Genomic DNA, 13,516 nt, shown 5'->3' with positions numbered 1-13,516 from the left:
ACAACCACTGCCGCCCCCCTCCAGCTACAACCACTGCCGCCCTCCTCCAGCTACAACCACTGCCGCCCCTCTCCAGCTACAACGACTGCCCGCCCCTCCTCCAGCTACAACACCCCGCCCCTCCTCCACTACAACGACTGCCGCCCCCTCCAGCTACAACGACTGCCGCCCCTCCTCCAGCTCAACACTGCCACCCCTCTTCCAGCTACAACGACTGCCGCCCCTCCTCCAGCCTGCCCCTCCTCCAGCTACAACCACTGTACCACTGCCGCCCTCCTCCAGCTACAACGACTGCCGCTCCTCCTCCAGCTACAACCACTGCCCCTCCTCCTCCAGCTACAACCACTGCCGCCCCTCCTCCAGCTACAACCACTGCCGCCCCTCCAGCTCCTCCTCTCCAGCTACAACCACTGCCGCCGCCCCTCTTCCAGCTACAACGACTGCCGCCCTCCTCCCAGCTACAACGACAGCCGCCCTCCTCCAGCTACAACCACTGCCGCCCCTCTTCCAGGTACAACCACTGCCGCCCCTCTCCAGCTACAACGACTGCCGCCCCTCCTCCAGCTACAACGACTGCCGCCCCTCCTCCAGCTACAACGACAGCCGCCCCTCCTCCAGCACACAACGACTGCCGCTCCTCTCCAGCTACAACCACTGCCAGCCCCTCTCCTCCAGCTACAACCACAGCCGCCCCTCTTCCAGCTACAACGACAGCCGCCCCTCCTTCCAGCTACAACCACTGCCGCCCCTCCTCCAGCTACAACGACTGCCGCTCCTCTCCTCCAGCTACAACCACTGCCCCCTCCTCCAGCTACAACCACTGCCGCTCCTCTCCTCCAGCTACAACCACTGCCGCCCCTCCTCCAGCTACAACCACTGCCGCCCCTCCTCCAGCTACAAACACTGCCCTCCTCTTTACAACGACTGCCGCCCCTCCTCCAGCTACAACCACTGCCGCCCCTCCTTCCAGCTACAACGACAGCCGCCCCTCTCCAGCTACAACACTGCCGCCCCTCCTCCAGCTACAACCACTGCCACCCCTCCTTCCAGCTACAACCACTGCCGCCCCTCTTCCAGCTACAACGACTGCCGCCCCTCCTCCAGCTACAACGACTGCCGCCCCTCCTCCAGCTACAACCACTGCCGCCCCTCTTCCAGCTACAACGACCTGCCGCCCCTCTTCCAGCTACAACCACTGCCCGCCCCTTTCCAGCTACAACGACTGCCGCCCCTCCTCCAGCTACAACCACTGCCGCCCCTCTTCCAGCTACAACCACTGCCGCCCCTCCTCCAGCTACAACGACTGCCGCTCCTCCTCCAGCTACAACCACTGCCGCCCCTCCTCCAGCTACAACCACTGCCGCTCCTCCTCCAGCTACAACCACTGCCGCCCCTCTCCAGCTACAACCACTGCCGCCCTCTTCCAGCTACAACCACTGCCTCCTCCAGCTACAAACCACTGCCGCCCCTCTTCCAGCTACAACCACTGCCGCCCTCCTCCAGCTACAACCACTGCCGCCCCTCCTCCAGCTACAACCACTGCCGCCCCTCTTCCAGCTACAACCACTGCCGCCCCTCCTCCAGCTACAACCACAGCCGCCCCTCTTCCAGCTACAACCACTGCCGCCCCTCCTCCAGCTACAACCACTGCCGCCCCTCCTCCAGCTACAACCACTGCCGCCCCTCTTCCAGCTACAACCACTGCCGCCCCTCTTCCAGCTACAACGACTGCCGCTCCTCCTCCAGCTACAACCACTGCCGCCCCTCTTCCAGCTACAACCACTGCCGCCCCTCCTCCAGCTACAACCACTGCCGCCCCTCTTCCAGCTACAACGACTGCCACCCCTCCTCCAGCTACAACCACTGCCTGCTCCCTCTCCAGCTACAACGACAGCCGCCCCTCCTCCAGCTTACAACCACTGCCGCCCCTCTTCCAGCTACAACCACTGCCGCCCCTCCTCCAGCTACAACCACTGCCGCCTCCTCTTCCAGCTCTACAACCACTGCCGCTCCTCTCCAGCTACAACGACAGCCGCCCCTCTTCCAGCTACAACGACTGCCGCCTCCTCCTCCAGCTACAACCACTGCCGCCCTCTCTCCAGCTACAACACCGCCCCCTCTTCCAGCTACAACCACTGCCGCCCCTTCTCTCCAGCTACAACCACTGCCGCCCCTTCTCCAGCTACAACCACTGCCGCCCCTCTTCCAGCTACAACCACTGCTGCCTCCTCCTCCAGCTACAACCACTGCCGCCCCTCCTTCCAGCTACAACCACTGCCGCCCTCCTCCAGCTACAACCACTGCCGCCCCTCTTCCAGCTACAACGACAGCCGCCCCTCCTCCAGCTACAACCACTGCTGCTCCTCTTCCAGCTACAACAACGACAGCCACCCCTCTCTCCAGCTACAACCACTGCCGCCCCTCTTCCAGCTACAACCACTGCCGCCCTCCCTCCAGCTACAACCACTGCCGCTCCTCTTCCAGCTACAACCACTCCGCTCCTCTTCCAGCTACAACGACAGCCACCCCTCTTCCAGCTACAACGACAGCCGCCCCTCTTCCAGCTACAACCACTGCCGCCCTCTTCCAGCTACAACGCACTGCCGCCCCCCTCCAGCTACAACCACTGCCGCCCCTCTTCCAGCTACAACCACTGCCGCCCTCCTCCAGCTACAACCACTGCCGCTCCTCTTCCAGCTACAACCCACTGCCGCCCTCTCCAGCTACAACCACTGCCGCCCCTCTTCCAGCTACAACGACAGCCGCCCCTCCTCCAGCTACAACCACTGCCGCCCCTCTTCCAGCTACAACCACTGCCACCCCTCTCCAGCTACAACCACTGCTGCTCCTCTTCCAGCTACAACGACAGCCGCCCCTCTTCCAGCTACAACCACTGCCGCCCCTCCTCCAGCTACAACCACTGCCGCCCCTCTCCAGCTACAACCACTGCCGCCCCTCTTCCAGCTACAACGACTGCCGCCCCTCCTCCAGCTACAACCACTGCCGCTCCTCTTCCAGCTACAACCACTGCCGCCCTCCTCCAGCTACAACCACTGCTGCTCCTCTTCCAGCTACAACCACTGCCACGCCCCTCCTCCAGCTACAACCACTGCCGCCCCTCCTCCAGCCAGCTACAACCACTGCCGCCCCTTCCAGCTACAACGACTGCCACCCCTCCTCCAGCTACAACCACTGCCGCTCCTCCTCCAGCTACAACCACTGCTGCTCCTCTTCCAGCTACAACGACAGCCGCCCCTCTTCCAGCTACAACTACAACAGCCACCCCTCTTCCAGCTACAACCACTGCCGCCACCTCCTCCAGCTACAACCACTGCCTGCTCCTCTTCCAGCTACAACCACTGCCACCCCTCTTCCAGCTACAACGACAGCTGCCCCTCCTCCAGCTACAACCACTGCTGCCACTCTTTCCAGCTACAACCAGCTACAACCACTGCCCCTCTTCCAGCTACAACGACTGCCGCCCCTCCTCCAAGCTACAACACTGCCGCCCCTCCTCCAGCTACAACCACTGCCGCCCTTCTCCAAATACAACTACGACTATAACTACAACGACTGCCGCCCCTCCTCCAAATACAACTACAACTATAACTACAACGACTGCCGCCCTCCTTAAATACAACTACCACTACAACGACTGCCACCCTCCTCCAAATACAACTACAACTATAACTACAACGACTGCCCCCCTCCTCCTACAACTACAACTACCACTACAACGACTGCCGCCCCCTCCTCCAAATACAACTACACTACTACATAACTACAACGACTGCCGCCCCTCCTCCAAATACAACTACAACTATAACTACAACGACTGCCGGCCCTCCTCCAAATACAACTACAACTACAACGACTGCCACCCCTCCTCCAAATACAACTACGACTATAACTACAACGACTGCCACCCCTCCTCCAAATACAACTACGACTATAACTACAACGACTGCCACCCCTCCTCCAAATACAACTACAACTATAACTACAACGACTGCCGCCCCTCCTCCAAATACAACTACAACTACAACGACTGCCGCCCCTCCTCCAAATACAACTACAACTACAACGACTGCCGCCCCTCCTCCAAATACAACTACAACTACAACGACTGCCGCCCCTCCTCCAAATACAACTACAACTACAACTACAACATGACTGCCGCCCCCTCTCCAAATACAACTACAACTACAACGACTGCCGCCCCTCCTCCAAATACAACTACAACTAACTACAACGACTGCCCCCCCTCCTCCAAATACAACTACAACTATAACTACAACGACTGCCGCCCCTCCTCCAAATACAACTACAACTACAACGACTGCCACCCCTCCTCCAAATACAACTACAACTATAACTACAACGACTGCCGCCCCTCCTCCAAATACAACTACAACTACAACGACTGCCGCCCCTCCTCCAAATACAACTACAACTATAACTACAACGACTGCCGCCCCTCCTCCAAATACAACTACAACTACAACGACTGCCGCCCTCCTCCAAATACAACTACAACTATAACTACAACGACTGCCGCCCCTCCTCCAAATACAACTACAACTATAACTACAACGACTGCCGCCCCTCCTCCAAATACAACTACAACTACAACGACTGCCGCCCCTCCTCCAAATACAACTACAACTACAACGACTGCCGCCCCTCCTCCAAATACAACTACAACTACAACGACTGCCACCCCTCCTCCAAATACAACTACAACTACAACGACTGTCACCCCTCCTCCAACTACAGCTACAACTACAACTACTACTGCCCCTCCAATACAGCCAGACTTCGAAACAGTTGCAGACCTTACGGTAAGATGAAGACATTTTAAACTGGGCTTACACTATGCAATTTTTGGGTTGATTTTGGCGCACATTTTAGTAGTAAAATAATTTTTAAGTCAGGGTGAATTTTGGCTCCTGTGTGTGTCATGAGTCATGCAGTGTACAGCGAGGTACGACCTGAGATCACTTGCTCACTTTGATTGCACAACTGGTAAGGCCTAAGCTGTAGCAGAGTGAGAGTAGCGTGTGCATGGTAAAATACAGCTTCAGGTAGATGTAAACACTGCTCCAGTGAGGTGGATGCACTGAGGTGACTTGGGGTAATAAGCACGCCTCTGACACATCTTCTGACCAAATCACCACACGTGTGTTAGCCAGAAATGTTTGGTGGCAATAGGAAGACTTTAAACCTAGCAGTACTAAAGTAAACATCATATTTCTATGATGTTCTGGGCATTTAAAAGTGATGTATGAAAAGATAATAAGACCACAGACATGCACACAGCCTGCCTCTGGCTCATGTCCCTCGTACAGTGTGAGCAGATCAGTGTACACGACCATCGCTCCGTGCAATGAACACACCACCGGGGTGAGCTCAGGCTTTCCTTGTATGAGTCATTTGTATAGTGTGCGTTTGTTAAGTAGAGACACATTACTTAGGATGTTTTGCAGTACGGATTTAATGGGAGACAGCTAGTAAATGTGTATCAGTAAATTGCAAGATTACTGTGCTTTTCTGATTGTGCTGTTACCATTTCAGACTTCTATTAGCAACGAGGAGTGTGGGCGCACAGAGCTCTGTGCAGCTCAACCAGCCGATTGTAATCCTGCGGATCCCAACAGTCCTTGCTTCTTTGTCGGAGCACAGAGGGAAAGTGGCCGTAACTTTCGAATTAACCTGTCTGGACAGTCTGCTGGCTATCTTGGCAGCTCTCTGAAATCTGCACGTGTAAGTCAACAAAAGCACTAACGAAAAGGACCAAGGCCAAATTCTGGAGAACAATTGCAACAGCAAATGACACTCCATGCTAGACACTGTAACCACAAAGAAGCAAAATAACCCCAGTCTTTAGGCAGCATGTCTTAAATAAAACATGACATGGCACAATGATACTAAAATCTTTTTTTTTTAGTTTTCTACCATGTTATAGCGTCCCCTTGCCAAAAACATGCCTGAAGAGATTTTAAATGTCATTCATGCATGTTTAAGTATTTTAACTAAATGTCCCGGGCCCTATTCAAACTCTCCTGATGATTCTGTGCAATACTTACCCCAACATTAACATTAAAATACACTAAACTAGTTTACCTTTATTTGTCTTTACAGGGGGGAAATGAAACTGTATATGCATGTGCAAAGAACAAACTAAACAAAGTTAAGATGATCACTCTTCTAATAACTCCGAGTGGCCAACGAATCATAATACCGGTGAGTTAAAAAAAAAAAAAAAAAACTTTTTACAAACTTGTTGTGTATTGTAGTATTGAATTTTTTTCAAGTAACAGTATATATCGACTTCATCTATCTTATTGTGAATGTTTTAAAGATATGCAAAAATGTCAGAATGCTTCAGAAAGAATTAAATAAACATTGTATAAATTTATATAACAATCTCTACACTTAGGTAGAAAATTAGGCCTGAGCACCAGAAGCTGGCGGTTGGCCAAAGTACCTATGTTCCCTGGAATCGCTGTTCCCCACTTTGTATGGGCGGGGGACCAGTGGCACAGACGAAGAGTGGTACCTCATTTTTAAAAAGGCCTTGGTGTTCCCTGGTGCCACTGTTCCCCGTACCAAAAAAATGAGAAACACCGGTACCAGAGGGATGTGCATGTTAAGAGAGGTCCCGGTGTTCCCCATGTTCATGTAGCCGATATTGTTTATGCATCCTCGGTTGGCACACAGTTCATGTAGAGAGAGGCCAAACGCATGCCAGAAAATGTATGATACTGCTGAAAACAATCTTAACTTCTAATAACCAAACATTTGTTATTTTAGGCTATTAATTAACCTAATAACTTTATAGCAATAAACAATTGATTCAAGTAAAAAAAAAAACTTAAAATAAAATACCTTGTATTTAGCCTAGTGTGAGAAATGCTACAGTCAGACTAGATTCAAACCCAGACTCCTGAACCAACATTTCCAATTTCCACATTTTGAGTTTTCAAAAATCAATAAAATGATGCATAAGCACCCCGACACAAGAAAAAATGTGTAACCTCAAGAAACCACTGCCGCATGTCAACGCAAAGATGGCCACACTGGCAGCACCAGCAGGATGTATACTTGTGTTTGTCAATGGGAAAGAGGGTCATACTTGACTGAGCGCATTTAGCCACTTGTGTCAGGTCTACAGTGAAACTATCCGGCTGACAATGACACGCTTGGATTTCAGGAGTAAATTTCAAAGCACTAATAACAGTCTTTCTGGACCTGGCTCTTTCAAACTATACAAAACTGCCACAGGAACACTTTGTGCTGATGGTAAATGCACAAATACAACAATAGATGCATGCTCTCTACACATTTTGATGGGGATACTATGCTCACGTAGAGCGTCAAAAATAGACTGGATTCTATTTTCTGAAATCTACACATGCTGCTCGAGACGCGCACCAACCACTGGCAGTGTAGCCGCCCCCAAAAGTTGGATTTCTTACACTCACGTAGAGCAATATACACATGCAGTGTGGCCAGGCCTTTAGGGCATTGGAATGATGGCAAAAAAAACAAAAAAACAAGTAGAAGTAAAGAAGTAGTTCATGACTGCACAATTAAAAAATATGCCAATGCTTCACCAGTACTTTTAAGAACTCCTCCTAGGGCATTCACAGGTTCAAATTTAGTATACATTATCTCAAAGGGTGGGGCATCAAGTTATCCAAATTTTCTGCAAAAAATTTACAAAATGTACAACACGTATTTGCATCTATATAAATGGCTCCCATGTGCACAGATGAACTCCGATATCAGTGAAAATTTGTGTTGGCGGGGCTTTGGCATATGTGAGGCCTGATCATTGCCACTTGCGGCTATATTTTTACAATCTTTTCACATTTGTCACTTAAAGGTGCACTATGTAACTTTTTGTTTGTTTCTATGGTTATGTCATTGCACTGCCTGGAATGTTCCACAGTATGACATAAAACAGCTCTATTTAACATCTATTGAATTGCAGGTGTTTTGAAACTAAAAATACCTAGAAAAACAGGCAACTATGAGCGGGGTTACCTCTCCACAAATCTTACCTGTAACGTGGTCGGGTTTGGTCTTCATTGAAGCTAGAAAGGTTTAATGCCATAATGTGAAACATTTCAGACAAAGCAATAACATCTCCATGGAGAAAAGTATTTGACCTCCACCCTCATTTTTACATACCTTAAATTTTTAAACTTTGAAGATAGTTTGAAGATAGTCTGAAGATAGTTTTGAATTAGCCTGTATGTTTGTCACTGAAATTAATAAAACTCACAATAACATGAACTGATGATGTACTCCATAGTTGCCCGTCAACCGTGTAGTAGGTAAAATCAATGGAAACCAGATTCAGTGTGCCTTTTCCGCCACTGTCCCTGATGCCACGGCCACATCCAGAGTAGCAAGAGAAGTAAGAGCAGAAGAAACCACCTTCACTGTGTCTGTCATAACTGGAGAATATGATCCTGGTAAGACCTCACACACATTTGTGTTCATGTGTCAACACTGAGCTGGATGGCAGGTCAAAATGTATGGTGGAATGTGCCTTTTGAACTGTTAAAATTATGTTTTGACCTGGTTTATCTTTCTTGTTTTTCTGTCAGCCCAAATAAACAATGAAATTATTCTTTTTTTTTTTTATTCTTTTCACTATTCATTCAGTCCATACTCAGTGGTGCTGTAGCCACAGTTGCCCTGGAGCAGATTCAAAGAAGTGAGCTAGCCAATCTGACAAACTCACCCACCACATCCACACAAAAGCAATGTGACTTGGTTGTGTCCAGTCGTACTCCTGTTAAATATTAATTAAACAAAATAAATATGTTGTCATTTACTTTTGGTCTAATCATAATTTGATTTAAACAAGTTTTGGTCCTTGTTCACATTCTGGTTGCTGTGGTTGCTTGGTACAACATATGTCACAAATGCCATGAACCTATGTTCTACCAGGAAGTAAAATTCTAAACTTTTTCTCACAGATAATGACAGTATTGGAGCCCCAGTCCCAAAGATCACAACACAAGCTGTGGACATCTCAAATCCTACTGTAAATGTCATGAACATAGCCATCACAACAACAGCGGCTCCAACCACAACAGCGGCTCCAACCACAACGGCGGCTCCCACCACCACTGTCAGTACTACAGCTGGTGCCACTTCCACACAGCTCTCAGTGAACACAGGTAAACACTGTAAAATGTTAATATTTATTTATTTACACCTAATAATTATGTAACTTTTATTTATGATCATTTTGCAAAAATATCTTCATGAACTAGAATATTATTGTAAAGGGGCACTGTGTAACTTTCCTCAAGGAGAAAATCTCCATGGAGATTTTTTCACAGAAATAGCTTGAAAAACAGGCTTTAATACTGTGAGTCAGATTTTGTTAAAATTAACTCTTTTCACTAAATACCCTAAGTTGGAAAAATATGAATTTAAATTCTGCAGCCCATATTAAAATTTTCACCTTTAGCTTTTCCTGGTCAGTAGGTTTGGACAAGTTTGAACAAGTTTAATCTTTGCCAGTCAAGAAGAATTTCTTTACTCATTTAGTATTTAGTATTCCACTTTGTTCTCAAATGACAGATATTTATTATCAGAATTGGAAACACAATATTGAACCAAAGTCATCAAAATTATTTTAAATACATCTTACTAGTCCTGCTCGCTGAATAAATCTGAACTAGTCAAATATATTTTCTGAATATTTCATCTTACCTTGAAACTAAATCAAAACTAAACCAAAACTAAACCAGGGCAAAATGAACTGTGACTATTCCAGGATCAATCCATGACACACCCTAAGTTTTGAAATGCAATGAACATCTTACTTTACTTTGTTTTTGCAGGTCTCATAATTATTCTGGGCGTCCTGACTTTACTATGGCTGTGATGGACTAAATAGCTCCTCCTCGGCTACAAGCAAACCAAAGCACTTCTTGCCTCTATCTCATATATACATTAACTAATATAAGCAACACAACTAATGTTGATTTTTTTCTTGCCACGCAAGTATGAAGGAAATGGGTAACAGTGACCATATTTTTGATCCTGTAAATTAGAAATGCAAACAAATTAGTTCATTTTCAACATAAATCTTACTTTCAAAAAACAAAAAAAACAAAAAACTACTACGTATTAAATACAAAGGTTCAACATGAGTCAATATTGAGTGTACTGGTTGTATTTGGAATAAATAAAAGGCACATATAAAACTCGAGGACACTAGAAAAGCCAAGTACAGTTCCAACAGGATTCATGGTCACTTGTTACTCCATAGTACATATATGAAGCTGTTTTGCACTCACATTTTCATTACATTGTGTTTTGACAGTGCAGTGATGACATGGCAGATTTCTATTTTTTGTTCATCTATGAAGAATAAAAGTATTTTATGAAGCCATGTCTGGCTGACATAATTTTATATTATAGGTTATATATGTAAACTGTATGTCTTGAACAGCCTTTTGCATTAAATTTCTTGCATCATGTTTTCCATTTTGTTTAATTTATTTCCTTGGATCTTGGATTCAATAAAGTGTCTAGATCTATATCCATCTATCTTAATGATTTCATTCATACATACATATGTGTTTTAACATTTTTAAAAACTTCATACTACATTGCAGTCTCATCTTGCACTGATGCTTATTATTAGGGTTTTTTTTTTACACAGGCACATTTAGAACTTTGAAACTGAGGTCGACACCCAGACAAACTGGATAACTTTAGAAATTCTAAATATTGTAAATACATATACACATATATATATATATATATATATATATAGGGCTGGGCAAAAATTTAAAAAAATAATCGCGATTAATCACATGTTATACGAAAACCAATTAACGAATTAAAAAGTGGAGTATAGCACACTTTTATTGGAAATGTAAATGAAAGAGCCATGCATTTGTTGTGCAAACAGCATTTCTTTCACAGGGAAACCCTTCAAGGTATTCAGTGAAGGCTCAAGAAAAAATATTGAATGGACTTTTATACTACTAATATATTTTTTCAATATTTTTTATGCAGTGAGTAGTAAACACTACACTAGTAATAATTTCTAGATCATTGTTATAAACTTGGACTGATATTTCTTGGGAAACAAAGGGTTAATATAATGGAATGGAAATGGACCAATCACATTTTTTCTTCCAATGGTATCTGGGTAAATCAGTGACTCCCCCTGCAGCGCTGAACTAAAGAAATAAGCTTAGCTCAGAGCGGACCAACCGTGCCCACCGAACCCGCGGCCAAACCCGCGTCCGGAACCGAGGCTGGAGCCAGAGCCTGTGGCCGAACCCGCAGCCAGGCCCGCAGCTCGCGGAGGCTCGGACACGTTGAATCTCACGTGGTCAGAAAAAAGTGAAAAAAGTGTAAAGAAAAGACATCAGACTTAAGGAAACGCTCACGGTGGACTTTTTCAAAATAAAAGTCAGTGAGAAACAGACGTTTACAATAAAATAAATAATAAAATTATAAAAATAAATAATAAAAACTGCGTTAACAGCATTAAAATAATTGTTGGTGATAATGACTTAATTAGTTAACGCTGGAGTCAGTAAATTGTCTTTTAAAGTTAAACTTGAATCAAAGACTATACCACATCTAACTGCTCGCCATTGACAGGCAATGACAAAAACACAGACGCAAAAGTAAGAAAAATCCACTACTGCCCCACTTTGGTACTTGACAAGCAGGTGTGGCGGACACACTAGAAATCTTCAATTATACTTAAATATCACTATCACTTGAAAAAAAAAAAGCTCTCTCTCTCCCTCTCTTCCCTCTCTCTCTCTGTATATATATATATAAAAAAAAAAAAAAAAAAATGTGTTTCTCACCTTCCACGGTGGTAGGTCTCTCTCACCCTCATTGAGCTCGGGTCCGTCTACCAGAGGCCTGGGAGCTTGAGAGTTCTGCGCAGTATCTTTGCTGTTCCCAGTACTGCACTTTTCTGGACTGAGATGTCCATTGTTTTTCCCAGTATCTGTTGTAGCCACTCTTCCAGTTTGGGGGTTACAGCCCCGAGTGCTCTGATCACCACAGGCACCACTGATGCCTTTACTTTCCAGGCTCTCTCCAGCTCCTCCTTGAGCCCCTGGTATTTCTCTAGCTTCTCGTGTTCCTTTTTCCTGATATTACCATCGCTTGGTATTGCGATGTCAACCACCACGGCTCTGCTCTGTTTCTTATCCACCACCACTATGTCTGGTTGGTTCCCATCATCACCATTCCTGTCAGTCTGTATCTGGAAGTCCCACAGGATCTTGGCTCGGTCATTCTCCACAACCTTTGGAGGTGTTTCCCACCTTGATCCTGGGGTCTCCAGCCCGTACTCTGCACAGATGTTTAAAATAACTGGTTAGCTCATTGCCCCCCTGCCCCGTCAGAGGGGGCAATGAGCTAACCATTGTGGGTCCTTGGGCAAGACCCTTCGTGCTACTGCCCACCTCATACAATGATGAGAGAGAAAGAAACGTATGACATGCCGGCTCAGACGTTGCCCGGCCAAACAAGGTCTGCATCAGGTGCTGGGGAACCAGGGCACCTTGATGAAAATGGGCTACTGGAACATGGCGGAAATGGGCGAGATGTGAGAACAAAGCTCTGTTGGAATGCTACTACTACAGTAACCCTAGGCAGAGGGGTTACATGAACAGGATGTGGGAGAAATGGTTATTACGATACCCACAGTCCAAGCTAACGGCCAAACAACTAGTAGCTCAGTGTTCCAACATCCACAAATGGATATATATATATAATATATATATATAATATATATATATATATATATATATATATATATATATATATATATATATATATATATATATATATATATATATATATATATAGAGAGAGAGAGAGAGAGAGAGAGAGAGAGAGAGAGAGATATATATATATAGATATATATAATTTCCTCATAATTTCTGTGATTATTGGACCAAACCTATCATCCTGATACAAAACATTCATTGTCTTCTCTCTCAGCACAAATAAAATAGGTGCTTTTAAGTGTCATGTCAACAGGTGGAGGCATTAGTCAAACACAAAGGGAAGATTGTTGGACTTTTCTCATGTACATTTAAACATCTTTTTTACACCCTGCCCAACTACAGCTTATCTCATCACTCCATCTATCATCTGATGAAGTGATCCAAGTCCAAAAGTCACCACAAATATTCTGGTCTCTATTGGCAGAACCAGAGGAGCAGGTTTCTGAAGGTTCCAGTTAAGACACAAGAATGCATTTCCCCCTTTTCCCGTTTGTTATGTATTGTGCAAGCACCGGCTTTTGCGCAACCAATTTGGTCCATGTAAAAGAATATGATTGGTCGCTTCTGGGTATTGTTTATCAAGAGTCTTCATGTTCATAAGCTGAGTAACAAGTATTTTTAGACTGAGATTTTGTGTAAAATAGGTTCAGTTCATGTGATCTCAATGAATTCTAAACTAGGTGATACATCTATAGTAGAATTTGTTGTCTTAA

The 13,516-nt window shown here is 45.8% G+C and overlaps 2 protein-coding genes across 2 annotated transcripts; both read left to right on the top strand.

The window, feature by feature from the left end:
* Positions 1-1,460: 1,460 nt before the first annotated feature.
* On the top strand, positions 1,461-1,910 carry LOC129409689 (mucin-2-like; the record flags this gene model as incomplete). Its single annotated transcript, XM_055156183.1, has 1 exon — positions 1,461-1,910. A coding segment is annotated over one exon (450 nt), but the record flags the coding sequence as incomplete, so codon positions are not given.
* A 2,259-nt stretch (positions 1,911-4,169) lies between these two features.
* On the top strand, positions 4,170-9,948 carry LOC110160265 (integumentary mucin C.1-like). The gene is made up of 6 exons (XM_020924900.2): positions 4,170-4,841; positions 5,575-5,763; positions 6,142-6,243; positions 8,321-8,483; positions 8,994-9,197; positions 9,870-9,948. The coding sequence occupies exons 1-6, from the start codon at positions 4,170-4,172 to the stop codon at positions 9,911-9,913; spliced, it is 1,374 nt and encodes a 457-aa protein (XP_020780559.2). The 3' UTR covers positions 9,914-9,948.
* The last annotated feature ends 3,568 nt before the right edge of the window (positions 9,949-13,516 follow it).

The sequence above is a fragment of the Boleophthalmus pectinirostris genome, unplaced genomic scaffold (genome assembly GCF_026225935.1).
Source record: "Boleophthalmus pectinirostris isolate CB_2022bp ecotype Guang Dong unplaced genomic scaffold, ASM2622593v1 HiC_scaffold_20, whole genome shotgun sequence".
Taxonomy (NCBI): Eukaryota; Metazoa; Chordata; class Actinopteri; order Gobiiformes; family Gobiidae; genus Boleophthalmus; species Boleophthalmus pectinirostris.
This window is presented reverse-complemented; position numbering and strand designations above follow the sequence as displayed.